General features: G+C 41.8%; 1 protein-coding gene across 1 annotated transcript in view; it reads right to left on the bottom strand.

The window, feature by feature from the left end:
* hip1rb (huntingtin interacting protein 1 related b) overlaps positions 1-20,419 on the bottom strand; it is a 68,252-nt gene extending 47,833 nt beyond the window's left edge. The window contains exons 1-14 of the mRNA XM_077600326.1: positions 20,045-20,419; positions 10,156-10,219; positions 9,935-10,077; positions 9,815-9,871; positions 9,649-9,729; positions 9,458-9,534; positions 9,325-9,386; positions 7,972-8,112; positions 7,854-7,911; positions 3,569-3,644; positions 3,337-3,500; positions 2,666-2,738; positions 1,883-2,066; positions 1,702-1,790 (exon numbers count right to left, since the gene is read on the bottom strand). Of these exons, the coding sequence (XP_077456452.1) occupies positions 1,702-1,790; positions 1,883-2,066; positions 2,666-2,738; positions 3,337-3,500; positions 3,569-3,644; positions 7,854-7,911; positions 7,972-8,112; positions 9,325-9,386; positions 9,458-9,534; positions 9,649-9,729; positions 9,815-9,871; positions 9,935-10,077; positions 10,156-10,219; positions 20,045-20,128 (1,353 nt within the window). The 5' untranslated portion in view covers positions 20,129-20,419. The remainder of the gene's footprint in view (positions 1-1,701; positions 1,791-1,882; positions 2,067-2,665; positions 2,739-3,336; positions 3,501-3,568; positions 3,645-7,853; positions 7,912-7,971; positions 8,113-9,324; positions 9,387-9,457; positions 9,535-9,648; positions 9,730-9,814; positions 9,872-9,934; positions 10,078-10,155; positions 10,220-20,044) is intronic.
* Between the last annotated feature and the right edge of the window lie 1,698 nt (positions 20,420-22,117).

The following is a 22,117-nucleotide window of genomic DNA, read 5'->3' as shown; positions in this document are numbered from 1 at the left end:
TAATAATCGGACAAAGGCCCTGGCAAGATACATTCGTTTTTTTCTTGAATTTCATTCTTAGACGTCAAAATAAATTTTGTTTAGCGTTTTATCTGTTTATCTTTTCTCTATTTTGAAATAAATTACCAGATCGGCCGCATGACGTCATCGTGTCATGGCGTCGTCAACTTGCAGTTTCGTGCATGTCGTGTTATGCACATATAAGCCGTACCCTCGATTCAGTCATCAATTTTTGGTCCGACAAAAGTGGCTTATATAGGAGTAAATACGGTAAGTTAAACAAGACTGATTAAACATTTACATCTTTTATATGATAATATGGATGTTTCACGATCATCACTTTTGCCATTACAGAGGTTTAAATGCCTGCTCAGCATCGAGGTGCCAGTCTTTTTGCTCTTGTACGAGAGCAAAGCACCACATTGACTACATTCAGCGAAGCCAACGCAAGTTTCTGTCGCTTATTCAACAATTAATTTGAAGCTTTTTCACACCTCACTCTTACCGGTGCGTTTTTGTCTTTTCAGTTCTCCTGTGTTTAGTTTATCCTTAACTTCTTGCTCCAAGTCAAAATAGATGCTGATTTTTTCCAAAAAGATTGTGTGGGAACCTGCCCAATCTGGTTACATTACTCATCACACATTGAGAAGTAGTAGAGTATCGGCCCCATTGTCTTGCGTCATGACATCACAGCATGTCGTGTTTTTATGCGAATATAAGCCATACCCTCGATTCAGTCATCATTTTTTTGTATGACAAAAGTGGCCTATATGCGAGTAAATACGGTAGGTGGTGAATTAGAAAAAATAAAAAGATGTTTCTTCATTGTAATATCCTGTTTTAGGTGTTTTTAGGAGGGTGGGAACTGATTAATTTGTATTTAGTTCATTCCTATGGGAAAAATTGATTTGAGATACAAGTAAACTGACATACAAGCTCGGTCCCAGAACGCATTAAGATGGTATATCAAGGGATTACTGTAATGATCCCCAGTCAGGCGACCTGCAGACTTTTAAATGGGCAAGACCAAATTGTAAAGAAAAATCCGGGAGACTAACTATCATGCAAAAGCGCACACACAAATATGGTTAGGAAGAAAATATAAATGAATAATCAGATGCATAATATTTGTAGGAACTTTTACTTAGAAAGAACGGATATCAATGCGGTTTTATTACTTTTCTTGGTGCATGCTAAACTGCGAGACTCGATCCAGGTGTATGTTGATGGAGCAGAAAATAGACCTGGTCTCTAATGTGTTGAAGAGGTCGGATTGAGGCTGAGTGGACCTGAGCCGGGTTAAGTTGGAACAACTCTTATTGGAAAAAATGGCAACATATGTGCTGCGTCGGTCGAAGCGAAGCGGATTTGGAGTACCGTATTTATTCGAGTATAATGCACACACGTGTATAATGCGCACGCATAATTTGTGACTAAAAAGGGAAGTGTTTCACTGGGATTCGTGTATAACGCGCACCCAAACTTCGCTTCAGTTTTTACGTATAAAAATTTGCACGTTATACTCGAACAAATACGGTAAGTGGGTTTTGGGGGTACGAGTTTACCACTGCCATTCAAAATGAATTGGAAATCTAGCGACAATAATGAGACCACTTCACTTCAGCCTTAAGGCTGGTCGTACCCAGAGAGCCAAGTATCCTTGCTCAAACATTTGAGAAGTGGTAAGCATGAGCAGATTACCTTGCGAAGCAGTTCGGCGTGACTGGCTACCAGCTCCGTGTGCTTCTCCTTCAGCTTTGTGTAGCGCTGCTCCGTACCCTGGGCTCTCTCTGAAACCCCCCGCCCACACAAAAAAAGGTCAGAGGGGGAGCCATGCCCACCCACCAGCCAGCCTCCTCTCGAAAAGCGACAGAAGTCTCACGTTCAGCCTCGACACAGGCGCTCTGCCGGCCTTCATACTCAGCGTTCCGCCGTCGCACCCCCTCCAGCGCCACGCGCAGCTGCTCGTTCTCGGCCAGCGCACGCTGCTTTTGTGCCCGCTGCTCCTCTAGCTCCGCCTCCAGGCTGTTGATCTGTGACTTCAGTTGAGTTATGTAACGCTGGGCCTGGACAGATTCATTCATCACATTTAAAAAATTCACAAAGACAAGCATGCAAACGTTAGAGATTCTTTTTATTGCAAAAGACAAAATTTGACATTTTTTTTCATTTCTCATGGCTCCAAATATTTCCAACACTGATAACTTTTCCATTGACTTGGACCCATAAAACATCCCCACTGAAGGTTATTATTTCTGACAATAACAAAAAAAAATCACAGCCTGAATCAACAGGAAATGACCATAATTCCATCACAATCAAAAGAAAATGCTTCAAAATGCACAAGTGATCTGGCAATTGCTCCAAAAATCAACCAGAAGTGAATCAACAGCAAATGACAAAGTTACCCAAAGTGTACAAGTGATCCACAATCTATAGAAGTGAGCAGGAATGCGTCAAAGTCCAAAGGAAGTTACCCATCACTGCCCCTAAATTTCTAAATGGGAGTGGCCCAATAACAAACAGTTAACAACGGAAGTTAAGTAGTATAGCATCCCTTCTCAATTTTTCCAGAACGACTGGGACCAGTTCGCCAAATTACGCAAATGGGCGAGGGATAGTTTGTATCCCACCAGACAAATAATAGCATAAATCCGCTTCTCACCTCAGCTTTCACCTTTTCCAGTTCACCTCGCAACATCTCCAGCTCACGCTTCAGGTTCTCAATCTGGACATCTCTGTTGCAAAAACAGCAAAAACCAGATCACTTCATAGGAAATCAGTGACTGTAAATTACAGCACTGGTTCTCAAACATTTGAAAAATTAATTAAATATAGTAAAACTAAAAAATATTTAAAAATAAAAGTTAACAATATGGATAAAAATATAAAAAATAATGAATTCTAAAAATTGAAAGGTAAAAAAGAATTTTATCAATCAAAAGAAAAAAATTACATTTTAGTTACAATTTAATTAAAACATACAAAAGTATAAATGTCTAAAATGAATAAGTAATGTTGACAAAAAAAACTCAGTGAATGATATTTCAGGACTTTGATGGCAGTTGATGTCCAATTCATTCGGATTGGGAGAGGATAGCAGCAAATGACTGCTAGGAAATATTCTCCAATTTTTGGACACAAACATTTTCCATTTTAGTGTAGATATGAAGTCGTGATTTATTGCAGCTGGGTATGATGACAATCAGGCTTTTGTCGAGTCAATGATGATGACAAAGCCTATGTCCGATTATTATTATTATTATTATTCTGGGGGCCAGATAAAATGCTGGGTACCACCAGCACCGGCACCCCTGATCTAAGCGGCAGGTACACCTGTCGTCCAAGGCTCCATCAGGCGGGCCGAAGGCCTGATCAAAGATGTCGGGTTGTGGCTCAGGCTCATCGTCGTCATCGCCGTCGTCCTCCTCGTCAGGGATGACCACCACCAGCTTGACGTGCTTAGCCAGGGAGGCGGCGTGTAGGAAGTTGGGCGGCGACTAGAAGACAAAAAAAAGACTAAGGCAATTGTCCTGGTGTCGAGTGGCAGAACCGAGAGGATTCTTACATCGGGCAGTCTGGGAATCTGGATCAACCTCTTGAAGTACATCATCTCGCGAGCTCTGTTGAAGAATGTCTTTAGGCTGTCGAGCATAAGACCATCTTTAATGCTTCAGGATTGACCTTTTAACCAAAATTTACATTTACTGTATTTACTCGCGTATAAGACGTACCCTGAAATTTGCCTTGAAATTTTTGAATTTTACAATTTCTCACGTATTAGCCGCCCCCTGATTCCCAATTTTCACCTCCATATTCATGGTTTTAATAGGGAGTACAAATGTGTTACTTTGAAGTGAAAATCTTAAAAAGAATCATCTCTAGTGGTATTTATGAGATACTGTATGAATTAAAAGCACATTATTAGGGTCAATATCATAAGGAAGTTATCATAAGGCAGCCATATTGCTTCTAATGTCAAAATATCTAAATTATTTCGATGGTTCATATTACTCCAATAGTTGTCACTTTCGAACAAGAAATACAACGGGGAAAAAAAATCAATATTAGTGAGTTAGCTTAGCGTTGCGATGTTCTTTGATAGCGCTCATCTACCCAGATACTCCAGTCAGAGAGTGAGACGAAGGCACACAGACGATTATTCAGCTTCATTTATATCAATTCCAAGTAATTGACAATGTAGAGCATTCTTCTTTGACAACACATTACAGTCAAGTTTGATGAACACTGAAACAAACTCCGCTGGAAATGTTCGCGGTGCTCTCTACTAAAGACTACAACTCAAACTACAACTATAGGACCGAAATGCAAGGTATAACCTGCCTTTTAATGAAAACAACGGAAAACATAAAAAACGAAATTTATAACAATCAAAGTGGAATTTTGTTTTATTTCAAAATCAAGGCTACTCGCGTCTGGCCAGTCAGAGCACGTTTAACTAGGTTTATACGTCAGCGCCCTAGGTAAAATGGCTGCCTGGGACCCTGGGATGGCTGCGCCACGAGCGAGCAGTGACGGGATTGTGAGTTTTTTCACGTTTTATGCAAGATACGTACGTTTTTTTCTTCTTGAATTTCATTCATATACGTCAAAATAAATTTTGTTTAGCGTTTTATCTGTTTATCTTTTCTCTATTTTGATATAAATGAAAGTATCGGCTGAATTCGATTACGTCGTGACGTCAAGCGCAGACGCAGCATCCATTTTTGTCGTGACGTCATCTTGTCACGGCGTCATCAATTTGCAGTTTTTTTACGCACATTTAAGCCGTACCCTCGATTCAGTCATCAATTTTAAATCCGACAAAAGCGGCTTATATGCGAGTAAATACGGTAACAATTTGGCATATCCTAAAAAAAAAACTCAAAATGTTTGAGAATAAAATAGTAGAAAATATTTTTTCAAAAAATACCATATTTTCACAGCTATAAAACGCACTGTGATAGGGCGCAGTCTCATTTGCGGGTATATTTTCAGTTTTTTGTCAATACATTAGACGCCTCATACCGTACCTGTGAAATATGAATTGTATTCTTATATTTAATCTTGCATACTTTTGCACTCTGATGTATTAGAAGTTACTAGAATAGAATTTATTTACACCTATTGGTTAAAATGTGCACTACACCTTTTGTACTCCACCTCCTTCATTTGTATTAACGCCTCCCATTTTTATGACTTGTCTTATCTCTATTAAAAACACAGTTGAAGCAGCTTTTCGGCGGGAAAATAGCTTGGAGGAGCCTGGAGAGTTGTCACATTCTCCAGCATCTGAATTGTTGCTTGACCCCCGCCTCTGCAGACGTGGCTTTAAATTTCATTCTTTCTGTCTCAATGTGTGCTCTTGTGTTCGAGTTTATTTAAGCGTTGGCAAGTAGCCCCAACAGTACCTATGTTATGCTAGCCACTAGCGTACCTGGTATGCTAGCCGCCAGCGTACCTGGTATGCTAGCCGCTAGCGTCCTTATGTTATGCTAGCCGCTAGCGTACCTGTTAGGCTAGCCACTAGCTCATGTTATGCTATCCGCTAGCGTATGTTAGGCTTGGCAATGGCGTGTTTTTTTTAAAGACAGCACGGGCAAAACTAAGTTTGATAATGCTTTATTGAGGTCAAAGGTACACTCTGATATACAGTGGTACCTCGACATACGAGCACACCAACCTACGAGCAATTCGAGATAGGAGTAAAATTTCAAGCATATAATTATCTCGAGATACGAGATAGCCAGGTGGCCAAGACATGAGAGGCTGTTTATGATTTTAGCGCAGTCTTTTTTGCCGCATCTCTTTCGTGTATAACAGATATCTACAAGCACTGGGCGGAGCGTTGCATTTTCCCCGTTAGTCAATGCATAATACAAAGTGAACAACAATGGATCAAAGCAAACAGGTGGAATGAAGAGTTGTGCAAAGAAAAGGTGAACGTTGACAATCAATATTAAGCGCGAAATAATTGAAAAATATGAGTGGTGTACGTGTCACAGAGCTTGCTCGGCAATACGAGAGGAATACTTCAACGATATGCACCATCCTGAAGCAGAAGGATGCAATTAAGGATAAGAGGCCTTCCAAAGGACTAACTATTATTTCCTCCCAGCGCAGTGACATTCATGACGAGATGGAGAGCCTTCTTTTATTATGGATAAAAGATAAACAGTTAGCAGGAGATAGCGTGACCAAGTCAACTATATGTGAAAAAGCCAGCGGAATTTCCATGGATTTAATAATAAAGAAAGGATCTGAAAAGGGGGAGCCTTCAACACCTTCAGAACCCTTAAAGCGAGTCATGGTTCGAAAAATTTAAAAAAAGATCTGGAATAAACTCGGTGATTAGACACTGGGAAGAAGCAAGTTCCAATTCGAAAGCCGCGGTGGAATTCAGGGTGGAGCCAACCCGGAGAAGAAAGGTAAAAAAAAAAAAAATTAGAATCCAGTTTTGTGTAAAGTTAGATTAAACGTATGTTTGAGTGTGTCTGTATATATTAATCCAAGTTAATTTAAATTTGTTTATTCTGTTACGAGTGCATTGCCGTGGAAAGTCCCCCCCTCTCTCCCCTCCGCGAAATCCGTCCAATTTTAATATACTATCAAACACATTTTATTACTATTTAAACACTAGTTATGTGTTACTTTGTTAATAGATGGCGAATTAGAAGAAATAAAACATTTTTTTCCAATTCAATACGTATCCTGTTTTTGCTGTTTTTTCAGAGATTTGGAACTAATTAATTTGTTTTTAGTTCATTTCAATGGGAAACGTTCATTTGAGTTACGATAATATCGACATACGAGCCAGTCCCGGAACGAATTAAACTCGTATCTCGAGGTACCACTGTAAAGAGTTCGGCATTTAACATGCTAGGCTCCACAGTCAGTCAGAGTTGTGTATTCCTGGAACTTGATTCCAGCTTTGGCAAAAGCTCGAACAGTGCTGGCCGACACTTGAGCCCAGCCATCCACAGTCCATTGTAACTCGCGACATGCATCACTCCCCAGCCTTTTGATTCTCCTTGCTGTGATATCGCCATCGACATTTCATTCCAAATTGTCACGTAACTCGTGCGACGCTGCCTGCCCGAACTAAAATGTTGGCAATCTGTTATCAAAGCTGTTAAATTGTGTTCAGTGGTGTTCAATTGTGTTTCATGGCTTCAGTCCATTTTCCAAGTGTTCGCATTGTGTTGTCATTCACGCCAGGTATTTCCTCTGTACAGCTCTGATATGCGGTTTGTTTAAGTATTGAGTGTTTTTGAGGGTTAAAAGCGCTGCTAGCGCACGGAAGTCAAATGCCTTGCCACTCCCCTGGGATGTTTTGAATGGATTTACCGTAATGCTTGGAATGCGTGGGGAGGCTATTTTTAGAGTGAATGCCCGCTGGGTTGATCGCAATAAGTAGCGTGCCGGCAAGAAATAAAACCAGTCACTTAAGCGGTCAGGGCCATACAAAAATTGAGTTTAGTGCACAGACAAAACGCACCGACCATTTGGGCGCATCGAGCATTTTAGAGAAAATATTAGACTTTTAAGTGTGCCATATAGGTGTGAAAATATGGTAATTAGAAATTACCTTTTTAAAATACCTTCTTATTAAAACGTGGTTGCTCTGAAACAATGTTCCCATTCAAGGGAATACAGCGAATGAAAATCAAATCATAACTAGCTTATTTTTCAAACTGATTTTTAAGAGGCTGCTATTTGCATCTGCTATTTACTTACTGGTTGCCACTGCCTTACTAAACATCCAATCAATTTGAAGTAGGAGGGCTAGCAGAAAATGAAGGGACGAGCATGGTGAAAGAATTAATAATCAAGCTAAAGTAGTCGGGGTTAACCTCTGGAACTGGTCCCGGAAGCGATCCCGGTGTCCCTGGAGGGTGTCGGCGGGTAGACCTGAAAGGGGAAACATGATGAGGTAGGTCGGCACCGAAGTGGAGGACAGTATGGACTTACATGCGTGAAGCTTGAAGAGCAACTTGACCATGAAATGGTAAAGCTGACTGCAGTCCTGGATGACCTGCACTAGCGGCGAAAGGCGACATTGACCCGAAGTCAGCGAAGAGAGGGCCATGGAGGAGTTGAGCTGACGCAGAACTGGAACCAGACATCCTTATTCAGCTCAAATAATGACACAGTAATCATAGGAAAACATGTACAGTAATCCTGGAATGTCGGGGATAATTTAGAGTAGACATGGCCGCAATAATCGAAAAACCATGAAGTAGGCTCACCCACTACGTTTTTGCGCCTATACAAATCTACAAGTACACAAGCACAGTTCTCATGAAGTATATTTATCAAATACTAGTTTTAAGCATATGAAAAGACTGTACAGTCTTCCCTCGATTATCGCAACTTCACTTCTCCGTGATTTTTTTCTGGTATTATTATATTTTTTATAGCTGGTATGACGATAGTACATCCTAGATTTCGTGACTGGACGTTCCGTCGAAAGACGTTTGGTCCCCGGACGATTGGTCGACCGGACGTTTGGTTGAACGGACGTTTGGTAGAACTCAAACCTCGGGACTCGCAAACCCAGCGACCGGACGTCCGGTCGACCGGACGTCCGGTCGACCGGACGTCCGGTCGACCGGACGTCCGGTCGACCAAACGTCCGGTCGACCAAACGTCCGGTCGACCAAACGTCCGGTCGACCAAACGTCCGGTCGACCAAACGTCCGGTCGACCAAACGTCCGGTCTTTCATGTTGTGAGTATATTTCGCAGCATGGAAAACATGAACCCTACAGAATAATTAACTGGCTCCAAATGTTCATGGGTGTGAAAAAGAAGCCACCACTACCAGCTCAACATCAAGCCTGACATTTCAAATGTGACGAATGAATAGGAACTTAGTAAGGGACCCGGAAATGCCCTTAAGACAAATGGATCCAAGATGTACCCAAAAGTGACTCACTGCCCACTATTGAGAACAGTAGACATACAATTCCTGAACATTCATTTGCTGATCCCAGCCAAAATGCATTGAACGTCTAACGGCAACAACACGACTGAAAAAGAAGTATTCACAGTCAAATTCATTCGTTACTAAAAATACTCGCATGCTCTTTGAGCCTTAGATACCAAATAGTTTGATCCTACACAAAAGACTGCATTGTATTCATAATTTAAGTTTTTGAGCCACATAAGAGCAGCACGGGAAAATTGGCCAAAAGGCCGATTATTGACTGGCATTTCCTCTTTAAATGCAGCCAATTATGAGTTGAAAAGATGACAGAAATGCCTGTCTCTGATCATAGGGGAATGTAAAACTTCCTCAGAAACAAGGTTTCTTGCTTTTTACCTGTCTCGGCCAACTTCAACTCAGCATCCATGTAATCAAAGACCTCCACGGTTAGCTGGAAGCTGCCCGGGGCGACAATTGGGATATGAGAAAATGATGCCCAAACAAGCATGGGAAAAAGAGGGCAACTTACACGTTGTTGATGTCGGTGCCTGCCGTGCGCTCCAGCACCTCGTCGGTGGTTTCCAAGTTGGAGGGGATTTCCGAGTGCTGCCAAAAGGGTTCACTTTACTCATTTAGAATAGTGTGATACAACTATGCAGGGCCAAGAATGCCAAAATTGACAAAAGTCACTGCACCTTATTACACCTGTCATAACTTCACCTTATTGTGGAACTTCATTTTGATGCACAGCAACTTGGAATATAGAGCAACCAGCTGGCCGTATCGGTCGTGCAGGTTACCCTGACAGAAAAAAAGGAATTGAATGGAGCGAAAGCCCTATGTTGTATTGTGGCAGATCCCTTCATAAAAAAGCACAGAAACTTACCCAGAGTTGTCCAAGTTCCACGATGGAACCGAAATGTCTCATGCAGTCTTGTAGGACCTGCAAAGAAATCCCAAATCAAGATTTGCTTTTTCAATAGGTGTTCAAATCAGGCCGCATTACATTGCGGTGGCCATCTCGCAAGACTTTGTGCAACACGTGGCAGAACTTCCAGCTGAGTACAGAGCTGCTGGCCATGGGGAAGCCAAGGGCGTAGGACCAGAAAGTGTGGGCACCCTTCTCCCGGTGCGTGCCCAAGATGATGCCTGAGACATGTTAAGGCGGCAACTCCATCTTGTCGTCATCTGCCACTTGCTCTCCTTTACAAGAACAAAAAAGGATACGGCGTGCATGCTTCTCCTTTACAGGGGTTTCGGTGGAGTTGATGGCTTTGCTGATGCTGCTTAACTGAAAGCAAAGACATTTTGACTTTGTTGGCAACTGATGGTTTAGGTTCATTAAAAAAAAGTTCTTTTTGTATAATAATTAGTACAGTAATCCCTCGAATATAGCGGATATTGTAGACTAGACATCGAAAAAACACCAAGTAGGATCACCCCTATTATTACTACCATAAGTAATGGATAAAAGTTTTGTGAATGACACAAATGTTACATTTTCACAAAGTCTGTTCCTTCAGGGGTTTCAGGTGTTTGTCAGATGCTTCTATGGTAAAATGACTTTAAAGATGAAGCATTTCACAAGTATCAAAAGCATTTATTGCAATAGGTCAATATTTGCAGTGTTGACACTTCTTTTTCCAAGACATCTGCAATTCTCCCTGGCATGCTGTTGATCAACTTCTGAACCAAATCCTGACTGATGGCCGTCCATTCTTGCATAATCAATGCTTGGAGTTTGTCAGAATTTGTAGGGTTTTTAATTACTCGCCTCTTGAGTATTGACCATTTTTATTGGTTGTAATTTACCATCTACTAACAGAGTAACAAATAACTAGTGGTTATGATGTTTAATACTAAAATGAGATTATTCAATACAACGTGGAGTTCGTGGATGGGAGAGAGAGAGAGAGAGAGAGAGAGAGAGAGAGAGAGAGAGAGAGAGAGAGAGAGAGAGAGAGAGAGAGAGAGAGAGAGACTTGACGGATCAGCTCATAACATAAACTTTAAATTTAACTTAAATGAACTCAGATTCATATACACACTTAAAAAAAGTTATAATCTTACGTTACACTACATTTTAACCTTCTTGTGCAATAACCAAGGAAAAGGAGCTAATGTATTCCACCGTGGCTTTCGAGGCGAACTTCCTTATAATTCGAGTTAAACGACCAGCATGGAAGCATTCCCACACAATTTCTTCAGGTTTTAAATTATTAACTCACTGGCAGCGCTAGCCGTAAAATCAATTTGAACTGGAAGAGAGTATGAATCGCTTTCAATGGCACTCAAATGAGACAGTACGGAAGGTTTTGAAATGACCCAAACAAAGGACTTGCCCTAGAGAGGGCGACGAGTGCTAGTACCAGCCTGTTCTCTGTTTATCTCTTGCCTTCATTGCACCCCCCTCAATCCCAAGGGTGCCCACTGGGATGACATATGTAAGGGGAAAATGCACAGAGAGAGAGAATATAGCACATTTAACCTTGATACAAGAGCTGGCCTAGCAAAGGATAAATCAGCAACTTGATCCTGACATAATGCAGGACAACCTACGTATTAATCAGGGCCACATCAAATGTCTAAAGGCATATCACAATACAGGGGTCACAATGCAGTATGCATCACAAAACCAGTGTCAAGATATGACACAGGGTTTTGCAATAAGACATACAACGATACAGGGTCACGCTATTGGATTGGATAACTTTATTGCATGTTGCTGATATATATATATATATACACATACACATACATACATATACATATATATACATACATATATATACATACATATATACATATACATACATATATATACATACATATATACACATACATATATACATATATATATACATACATATATATATATATATATATATATATATATATATATATATATATATATATATCGGTAAAATGTCGCGATAAGGCAAAAAAACGTCTATATACGACCATTTGCCAAACGGGTCAAAATGCTCTCAAATTCGGTCAAATCCAGCCGAAAACAGCGTTTAATGATTAAATACAAATACTAGTATTTGTATATACAATACTAGTATTGTATTTTATACTAGTATTTTATTTAAAAGAAGACAAAGGAAATTCCCATATTCTTCGTCGTTTTCCTTTTTTTTGCTTGGTATTCCCATAGGTATCGTGTATACAGACTAGATATCCGATGCGCGTTGTGAGGCAACGGAGCTAGACGTCGTCGCTTGTCGGCCATTTTAAGAACAGGGCCATTCGCCAAACGGCTCAAAATGCTCTCAAATTCGGTCAAATCCAGCCGAAAACAGCGTTTAATGATTAAATACAAATACTAGTATTTGTATATACAATACTAGTATTTGTATTTAATCATTAAACGCATTTTGAGCCGTTTGGCGAATGGTCGTATATAGACGTTTTTTAGCCTTATCGCAACATCATCGCGACATTTTACCGAGGAATTCACTTCCCTGGGCTCAGTTCTAATGTCCAAAGAGCTCCAGTATTTGTATTTAATCATTAAATGCTGTTTTAGGATGGATTTGAACCGATTGCTGTCATTTCACGGCCTCGGTTCTGCTACATCTGCCAGCCCAAGAGTGCTTATTCCCGGGCTGACATGCCCGCCCAAGAGTGCTTATTCCCGGGCTGCCATTGACGGTAGACTAATAAATTGAGTGATGAGCGGCAAAGGGAAATGAATCATTGATTTTTACTATAATTTGGACAACGCCGGCAGCGGGCCGGATTAAAAATCCTAAAGGGGCGTATATGGCCCGCGGGACGAGGTTGAAAAAATTGTACACACACGATCCGGGGGCGGGGCGGGGCGAGCGCGCGAATCCCGATTCGGCGAAACCTCCGTCCTCCTTCAGCCGTTCGACCGAATGACCGTTCGGTGGAACGTCCATTCGGCTACCTGTCCGTCTGTCAAACGTCCGTCGGCGAAACGTCTTTAGGTTAATCATCCGGCCACGATATATATACACACGCATACATAAATATACATACATACACATGGATGTACATGTATACATACGGTAGGTCTTAACACTCAGCCATTTGTTTTGTCAAAGAGCCTGACAGCTGATGGGAGGAAGGATCTGCGGAAGCCAATGAGGGTGCAGCAGTCGATTGCTGAAAGAGCTTCGGAGGGACTCCACAGACTCATGCAGGGGGTCGGAGGTGCTGTCCATGATGGACATCATCCTGGTCAGCATCCTCCGCTCTCCCACTTCCTCCACAGAGTCCAAAGGACAGCCCAGAACAGAGCTGGCCCTCCTTACCATCTTATTCAGCCTGCTTCTGCTCCCACATTCCCAACAGACCACTGCATAAAACACTGTAGATGCCACCACAGTGTCATAAAAGGTCCTCAGCAGTGTCCTGCACACTCCAAAGGACCGTAGTGTCCTCAGTAAGTAGAGGCGGCTATGGCCCCTTTTATACAGGGCATCTATGTTTGTGGACCAGTCTAGTTTGTTGTTGAGGTGAACACCCAGGTACTTAAAATTCTCCACGATTTCAATGTCTGTACCCTGGATGTTCACCTGAGTGGTCTGTTGAGGATTCCTCCAAAAATCGATTACCATTTCCTTTGTCTTACTGGTGTTGATGTACAGGTGGTTTTGCCTACACCATTCAACAAAGGCTGTAATGACTCCCCTGTACTCTAGTTCGTTCCCGTCCATCACTCGTCCAACAATAACAGTGTCGTCAGAGAACTTCTGGAGGTGGCAGGTGTCTGTATTATGTTTGAAGTCTAATGTGTAGAGGGAGAAGAGGAGTGGGGAGAGCACCGTGCCTTGTGGGGCCCCCGTGCTGCAAGCTACCACATCAAACGTACAGTCCTGAAGTTTCACATATTGTGGTCTGTCAGTGAGGAAGTTGATTATCCATGCGGCTAGGTGGTTCCTTACTCCAGCCTCTTCCAGTTTCCCTCTCAGTAGGACCGGCTGAATGGTGTTGAACGCACTGGAGAGGTCAAAAAACATAATTCTCACCGTGCTTCCCGTGTTCTCCAGGTGTGTAAGAGAGCTGTGCATCAGGTAGGTGGTAGCATCTTCCACACCAATGCCTGGACGATTGGCAAACTGCAGAGGGTCCACCTCTGCATTCATCAGGGGGCTGAGGTGATTGAGGATGATTCTCTCCATTGTCTTGATCAGGTGAGAGGTTAATGCTACCTGCCTGAAGTGGTTTGGCTCCCTGGGGTTCAGTCTTTGGAACTGTGACCACACAGGAAGCTTTCCACAAGGTGGGGACCTTCTGCAGACTGAGGCTGAGGTTGAAAATATGCAGAATCACTTTGGCAAGCTGATCCGCACAGTCTCTCAGTATTCTGGAGCTGAGGCCGTCTGGACCGGTAGCATTCCTTGCCTCGATCTTCTTAAGCTGTTTTATCACCTGATCGACAGTAATGCAGAGACCGGTGGAAGAGGGGGAGGAAGAGGAGGAGGAGAAAGAGGGCGGAGAGTTGCTTCTGGTCTGGGGGGTCAGGGGAGTGGGGGCAGAACTGAATCTGTTAAAGCACTGATTCAGTTCATTGGCCCACTCCCTGTCTCTGGACTCCAGATCTCTCTTACTGTTCCCTCCATGGCCCGAAATGATCCTTAGAGCCCCTCCAGACCTCTTTGGCGTTGCCTCTCGGGAATTGTTTTTCTAGCTTCCTCTTGTTGATGGCCTTTCCCTTCCCTTTCTCTCTCTTCAGCTCCTTCTAGACCATTTTGAGACTATCTTTCTCCCCAGACCTAAAAGCCCTCTTATTCTTGTTCAGGAGGGCCCTTAGATCCCGGGTGACCCAAGGCTTATTATTGGAGGAACAACGGACCTTCTTGGAGGATACAGTGTTCTCAACACAGACGTTGATATAATCTGTGATGCAGTGGGTCAAGCTGTCAATGTCTTTCCTGTGTGAATTGCACAGTACCTCCCAGTCAGTTTGCCGATGACACCACTGTGGTCGGACTCATCTCAGGGGGGGATGAGTCTGCTTACAGGGATGAGGTCAACAAACTGTCTTTGTGGTGTTTGGTGAACAATCTCACACTAAACACCACAAAAACTAAAGAAATAATTCTGGACTTTCACAAACGCAGCACAGATCTGGCCCCACTCCTCATAAATGGAGTATGCGTAGACAGGGTCCAGTCCTTCAAAATCCTGGGGGTCCACGTCACAGACAAGCTCTCCTGGTCTACCAACACCACGGCGGTGGTGAAGAAGGCGCAGAAACGACTCAATTTCCTGAGGGTAATCAGGAGGAACAACTTGGAAACTAAGCTTCTGGTAACCTTCTATAGAGCCACTGTGGAAAGCATCCTGGCATACTGCATTAAAGTGTGGTACGCTGGAAGCACGGCAGCAGACAGAAAAGCCATGCAGAGAGTGATCAACACCGCCCAGAAGATCATCGGCTGCTCTCTGCCCTCACTGGATGACATCGCCAGCCCTCGCTACCTCAGCAGAGCCTACATTGTTAGGGACCCATACCACCCTGGTCACAACCTGTTCCAGCTGCTGCCCTCTGGCAGATGCTACAGGTCTCACAAAGCACGGACAAATAGACTTAGGGACAGTTTTTTTCCCACAGCCATCAGGACTCTGAACTTCCGTTAGCACGACACACAATCCCTTCTGTGCAATAACTTCGGGGTGTGCAATAACAATGTGACTTTTTATATTTTTATATTACTTATTTATGTTTTTTTACTGGGAAAAAGCACTGTGGAGTAGCACTACCAATTTCGTTATACGCAGCTGTGTATGACAATAAAGGCTTTTGAAATCACGCTTTATCTATTCCTGCTCCCCAAAAGACACTTGTTTTTCCTGTCGTGACGGAAAAGACTCGACGAGACATGATGGTGCTGGACGCGCTGACCCAAGACGTCTTTCTACATCATTTACAAACGTCATTTTGGAAATAATTTACGCCAGAGAGTTTCCAGGTGCACACACACATCCATCGGCACATCACGCTAAATAAGGATTAGAGAATAGATAAAGCGTAATTTATTGACGGGTGGATGTTTCATAACTACCGTTACGACAGATGGAAAAACGTGTTCCGGGGAGCACCGAGAAACTCGCTGGCGGACCAATCAGCCACGCAGTGCGTTTCGGGCACATCATGTAAAAACGATTCATACGTGAACTCTGCTTTCAGCTGTAAAAAATAAAAGTTGAGTTTACACCCTTAGAGAAGGTGAATAAATTCAATCACTTGTTTCTGGCCATCATAATAAATTTCAACTTTCTACGTTGCACGGTTTGGACAAACGTAGTGAAATAATCTTAACATACACACACTCACAAACCCATAAATCATGTTTTATATAGATTTATTATTGTTATTAGCACCTATTTTGTTCAATAGCTCCCAAGCCTTTTGACAGATTGACACGGAATTTACAGAAAATATAGGAATTACCTTCTGTTTAACGAACACCTTTTAGTTTTTTTAATCGTCTATTAGGATCCGAAAACATTCCTGGCTACCATAAAAAAAATTCAACTCTCTACGTTGCACGGTTTGGACAAACGTAGCGAGATAATTTTAACATACACACACAAACACACACCCATAAATCACGCTTTGTAAAGATTATAGATAAATTGGGTGTAAAATTACATTTAAAAGATCACAAAATATTAATGCTTGTTGATTAATGTTGTTGTTTGAATTCTTAATGCTATGTTTATTAAGTGTGTTCATGTTTGTGTGCTATTTCTATGTTGCATCCAAGTACCTTATTAATTTAGTGACAATAATACATAATTTTATGATCATTTTCTCTCATTTTTGTGTTTCTCATCTCTTTCTTACAAAATTGGGACATGTTGACCAATGTTAAAGGGTTTAGTTGGTAGATGTGTGAGGACCGTGGAACGAATTAGAGAATTTACATATAAAATACACCTCTATTTACGAAAATTTCAAGTAACGAAAAAAGTTCTGGAACCAATTAATTTCGTAAGTAGAGGTATGACCGTATGTTCATTAACATGCCGCCTCGTGGGGTAGAGGTTCACTCGACTGACACCGGTGCGGGCAGGCGCGTTCTCAATTCCCGCTGGTGGCGGTAGGATTGAGAGTGCGGATCGTCGTTTGTCTCCCTGTGTGCCCTACGACTGACTGGGGACCAGTCTAGGGTGTAGTGTCCCTTTCGCCTGAAGACAGCTGGGTTAGGCTCCAGCAACCCTCGCTACCCTTTCGAGGATTGGCTGTATGGAAGATGATTATGAAGATGTTCATTAACATGAATATACATATGTTCATTAATATGTGCTGTCCCTTGTTAAATAAATCAAACTCATTTGAGGACAGCCTGAAAGTTTTTTTTACTTGCTATCAAGATGTTTTCCCATTTTATGTAAATGTTCTGAGAACATTGCAAAATTCTAAAACTTGTTATCTTGGGTTAACTTCATCCAACTTTTATTTTTATTTTTTATAAATGTCCATATGTGAGGTACATTTACTGTTTATTTTTGTGAGGCTGAAAATAGTCTGCTTGCCAATGGTGATGATGTCTTCAGGTGATTATTTTATTTCACATTGCACAGCAACTTTTGGTTTGAAGGCAAATTTATAAAAATAAAGATGCGTGTCAAAATTTCTGCAGGTTTTATCCTTTACTTTTCATAGTGTGAGGAGGGAGTTGTCTCATCCTCATTGCACAACAGAACAACAAAATACTTTTTCAAATCATCATATTTCATTTTCTCTTTTCTTATAAAGTAAGGTAGCATAGTTACTTTCATATTTGAATAAATAGGAAAGTAATTTATTTACTTATTCACAGAAGTTTGATGTTTCAAATTTGAAACAAAAAAGATGAGTTATCGTGATAATTATCGATAGACTGATATTTTTTTGATCATGATAACAATTGTTGTCATATCGCCCAGCTCTAATATGAGTCAAAACATTGAAACATATTCAAATCCATGAAAGCTTGCTCAATAATACGAGACGAGTATACTACTTCTCGTTGGCAAGTGGTCGTGCGTTATCCTATTGTGAGGACATTTGTGTGCATCATTTACGGAATATTTTGAAGGGAAGACAAAAGCAAACAACCCTCGATAGGTTCCTTTTAGAAACTGCAGCTGAAAGTCAGGGTGGGAGCGGGGAAAATAGAGCCGACCCGGGAGAAGAAAGGTATAAAAATGTAAAACAAAATTAGAATTACGTTTAGTGTAAGGTTAGATTAAACTTATTTTTCAGTGTGTTTGTATCGTAACCCAAGTTCATTTCAATTTGTTAATGTTATGTCACGAGCGCGTTGCCGTGCAAAAAGTCTCCCTCTCTCTCCCCTCCGCGAAATCCGTCTAATTTCAGTCCTATTAAACATCATAACCACTAGTTATTTGTTACTCTGTTAATAGATGGCGAATTAGAACAAATAAAAATGTTATTCCAATCCAAAATCCCATTTTTGGTGTTTTTTTTTCCAGAGGGTTGGAACGAATTAATTAGTTTTTAGTTAATTTCTATGGGAAACGTCCATGTGAGATACGGGTAAATCGAGGTACCACTGTATCTCATATGTAGAGACATTCGTAAGTAGAGGTAATAATCTATCCCAGAAAGTACACCTGAAAGCCAAGGCTCAATTCCTTATAGTGCCGCCAAGCGGAAGAGGAAGCAGCATTTGAGCTGAGCTGGACAAACAGGACCAACGAGATCAACTCTATAACACTAGTGAAGTGTCTGCATAGTTTTCTTGCAAATTGAGTTCATTGGAAATAATGAAATTACACATGTAGGCCATTTATGTCCTCTAAATCCTTCAAAAAATATTTTACTTAAGAGCAGAACAGTGCACAGAGCCTCATTTTCCAACGGAGACCCAAGAGGGAAAATTTACATATTCACAAAAGGTCCCCCCAACTTTGAGTTCAACATCAGGTAATCCATCTCGGTGAAGTAACACCTTGCAGTCCAAATGGATTGGACGTCTAGTGATGTCAATTGCACTAACAGATGAGATTTCAACCAATCCTCCTTGTTTTAATGAACTCTATTGTGGCAGCTATTTGGATTCAATAATGCCACAGTTGAAGGCATGACTACATTTCATGTCAGCAAACAAAGACAATGGTGATATCTAAATTTGGAACCACCAGTAACCGGTTTACCTTTTGAATTGTAGTTACGATCTAGCGATAACTGCACCATGAAAAAAGAACACCTGTCACCCTTCTCAAGATGATGATAGAGGTCCAATCTTAGGGCATCCAATTATTTTCTGCCATTTATTTCAATGAGTTTGTCAATAGAGAATGTACAATCAATTTAAAGTGGAAGAAATGGCACATTCATCCATCCTCCCACTTCAAATGGATAGGATAGCACTGTCAACGGCAGCCAGAGTACATAGATGCTTTGAAATAGAGGAAATAAGATAATTATGAACTCATTTTAAAGTCAATCCATTGACTTTGATGGGAAGGTCGACCCTGTCAACATGGCCACACGAAGGCCATTTTAGAAGCCGTTGGGTGGCCATGTTGGTAGAGGGCAATTAAAGGGCCTTTTTATGCTTCTGCCATGAATTGAAGAGAGGTTATCACTAGTAGACTTTCAATCTATTTTAGGCGCAGGGACAGTGAATGACATCCCTTCATTTGCTGCTGGTGTTGCCAATTTAAATGTATTGGATTGTCAGTAGTAGCTAATGAGTAAAAAAATGGAATTTGTTCTTCCACCGGTCAAAATGTACCCCTCCCATTGATTAGTTTATCATAAATAAATGTCCAAGCCATCTCTGAAAGAGGGGCAGCGAATGAACATTCGTATAGTCACTGCCAACCCTCCCACGTCAAATGCCTTGGACGACAGCACTATCGTCGGCAGACAGTGAATGGAGCAGTGTCATGAGAGCATTGACTTTAACATCGAAGCCAATAATTGACCAAATTACAAAACATATATTTTAAATCGTGATTACACTCTTTGCATTTCGCCCTATTTACATGAGATAGGAAATCCCAATTTTAAGTCAACGCAGTCTTTAAAATTCACCCAATTAAAGGCACATTATTGAGGGCTCAGGTGAGCCAGGCCCTCTTGATTGCAACACCGCTACAATTGGGGCTTACTCTCCCTTACCTGCTGTTTATCAAAGTGGTCCTTCTCGGCTCCGAGATTGGCTTCATTTCGCCTGGTCTTGACCCGCGTCGAGAGGGAGTTCATCCTCAACTTCAAGGGAGCCCAATCCCCACAAAAGAGAAAAAGCACAGTTGCGGACACGGGCTTGCCAATTGACGGTTGTCGACTCCTTTAGGACATTCCTAAACCGCTACCACTATGATCAAGTGCGGCCGAAAGCAGGAAATGGAGCCGCCAAACCTGTGTGCCCGCCTCACTGAAAGCTTGGTTGTCCCTCCCGAAAGGTGGACGAATACATAGACACAAAACTTGATGCCTGATGTGCGCTGTAAACCTAAAAAGACGTGTGTCGTCACTTGTCAGCCATTTTGTGTCGGGGCAATTCTTTGAATGTTCATTCATTTATTTATTCATTCATCTTCCATGCCGCGCATCCTCTAAAGGGCTGAGGGGTTGCTGGAGCCTAAAGAGAAACATTTCATATAATTATAAGAAATATTTCTCTTCAAGACTAACCCAGGTGACTTTGGTCGAAAGGCAGACTATACCCTAGACTGGTCGCCAGTCAGCCGTAGGGCACACAGAGAGACAAACGACCATTCGCACTCACAATCATACCGCCACCAGCGGGAATCGAGTCCGCCCCTGCCCTCACCGAAGTCAGGCGAGTGAACCTCTACATTACGAGGTGGCTAATAACTAAAACATAAAATAAAAGTCGGAGTTGGAGTCGGGTTGCTATAAACCAAACAGCTTGTAAATCGGCGGCTAAAGAGCACATTGGGGGTGAAATTAAAAAACAAAAACAAAAAACACTTTCTGACTCAATATGGCCGCCATTCACTTACGCAGCCGACTGTGCCTCTAATAAATTGCCACAGATACGCGGTATCTCTGGACAATTAGTATGTCATGATGTCACCTGCATCCCACATGTCAGCTTCCCCGTTGCTGACAGCACCTTAATCGAGCGTCATTAATAGAGTCATTAATATTCTATTTCGATGTTTCCACCCGTACGTTGTTGATTATTTTCGTTAGTGATGAAAAGTCACTTTAAAATCCTAAATACACTTTCAAAATATTATTCAGGGCGGTCCGGCGGGGCAAGTGGTTGGCGCGTCGGCCTCACAGTGGGGGACCTAGGTTCAAATCCAGGTCGGTCCACCTGTGTGGAGTTTGCATGTTCTCCGGGGGCCTGCGTGGGTTTTCTCTGGGTACTCCGGTTTCCTCCCACATCCCAAAGACATGCATGTTAGGCTGATTGGACACTCTTAAATTGCCCCTAGGTACGAGTGTGAACGTGAATGCTTGTTTGTCTCTGTGCCCTGCGATTGGCTGGCCACCATTTCAGAGTACAGACGCTCCCCTACTTACGAACGCAATTGGTTCCGAGCGATTGTTCATAAGTTGAATTTGTTTGTAAGTTGATTCAGTGCTATATTTTGTATTATAATTTATGTTTAAGGCCGATATAAGTATATTGAAGGTTTATATAAGTGCATTTGTATGTTTAAGGCTTGTATAAGTAACACGCATTGGTTTGCACTGAAATTTTTTTTTAATAAAATGGAGAGAATATGTACAGTACTGTAGAGAGAGAGAGAGATTTATGTATTAGAAACTGGCCAAAAGAAGCGACCTAATGACAATTGCACAGTTTTCTTCTTTTTTTCATCATAAATGATGCGGTAACACTGTATGGCATCATTCAATTGATTTGCAAACTTTGTGCAACGTTCAATATTTGGGTCCTGCTGCTCGATCTTTCTGTTTATAAATGGTACTGACGGTCGAACGATGTGCAACGCTCACCACTCTCACGCGCATCAAGCTTCGTTATTATTGCCACTCGTTTCAAATGAAATGGCTTGCCTCTTCCTTGCAACTCCCTCAATAGAAGCCTTTAGCTTTTTACCAACCATATTCAATATTGGATGCATGAGATATTTAATGATACAAATGAAAAAGGTTCTTTGCACACTGGAGATACATTCACGCACTTCCGCATTGCAACGAAGAAGAAGGTAGATGCTGGGTGAGCTGAGCTCTCACAGCGCCAGGCGTTGGTAT

This window comes from Stigmatopora argus, chromosome 5 (genome assembly GCF_051989625.1).
Source record: "Stigmatopora argus isolate UIUO_Sarg chromosome 5, RoL_Sarg_1.0, whole genome shotgun sequence".
In the NCBI taxonomy this organism is placed as follows: domain Eukaryota; kingdom Metazoa; phylum Chordata; class Actinopteri; order Syngnathiformes; family Syngnathidae; genus Stigmatopora; species Stigmatopora argus.
This window is presented reverse-complemented; position numbering and strand designations above follow the sequence as displayed.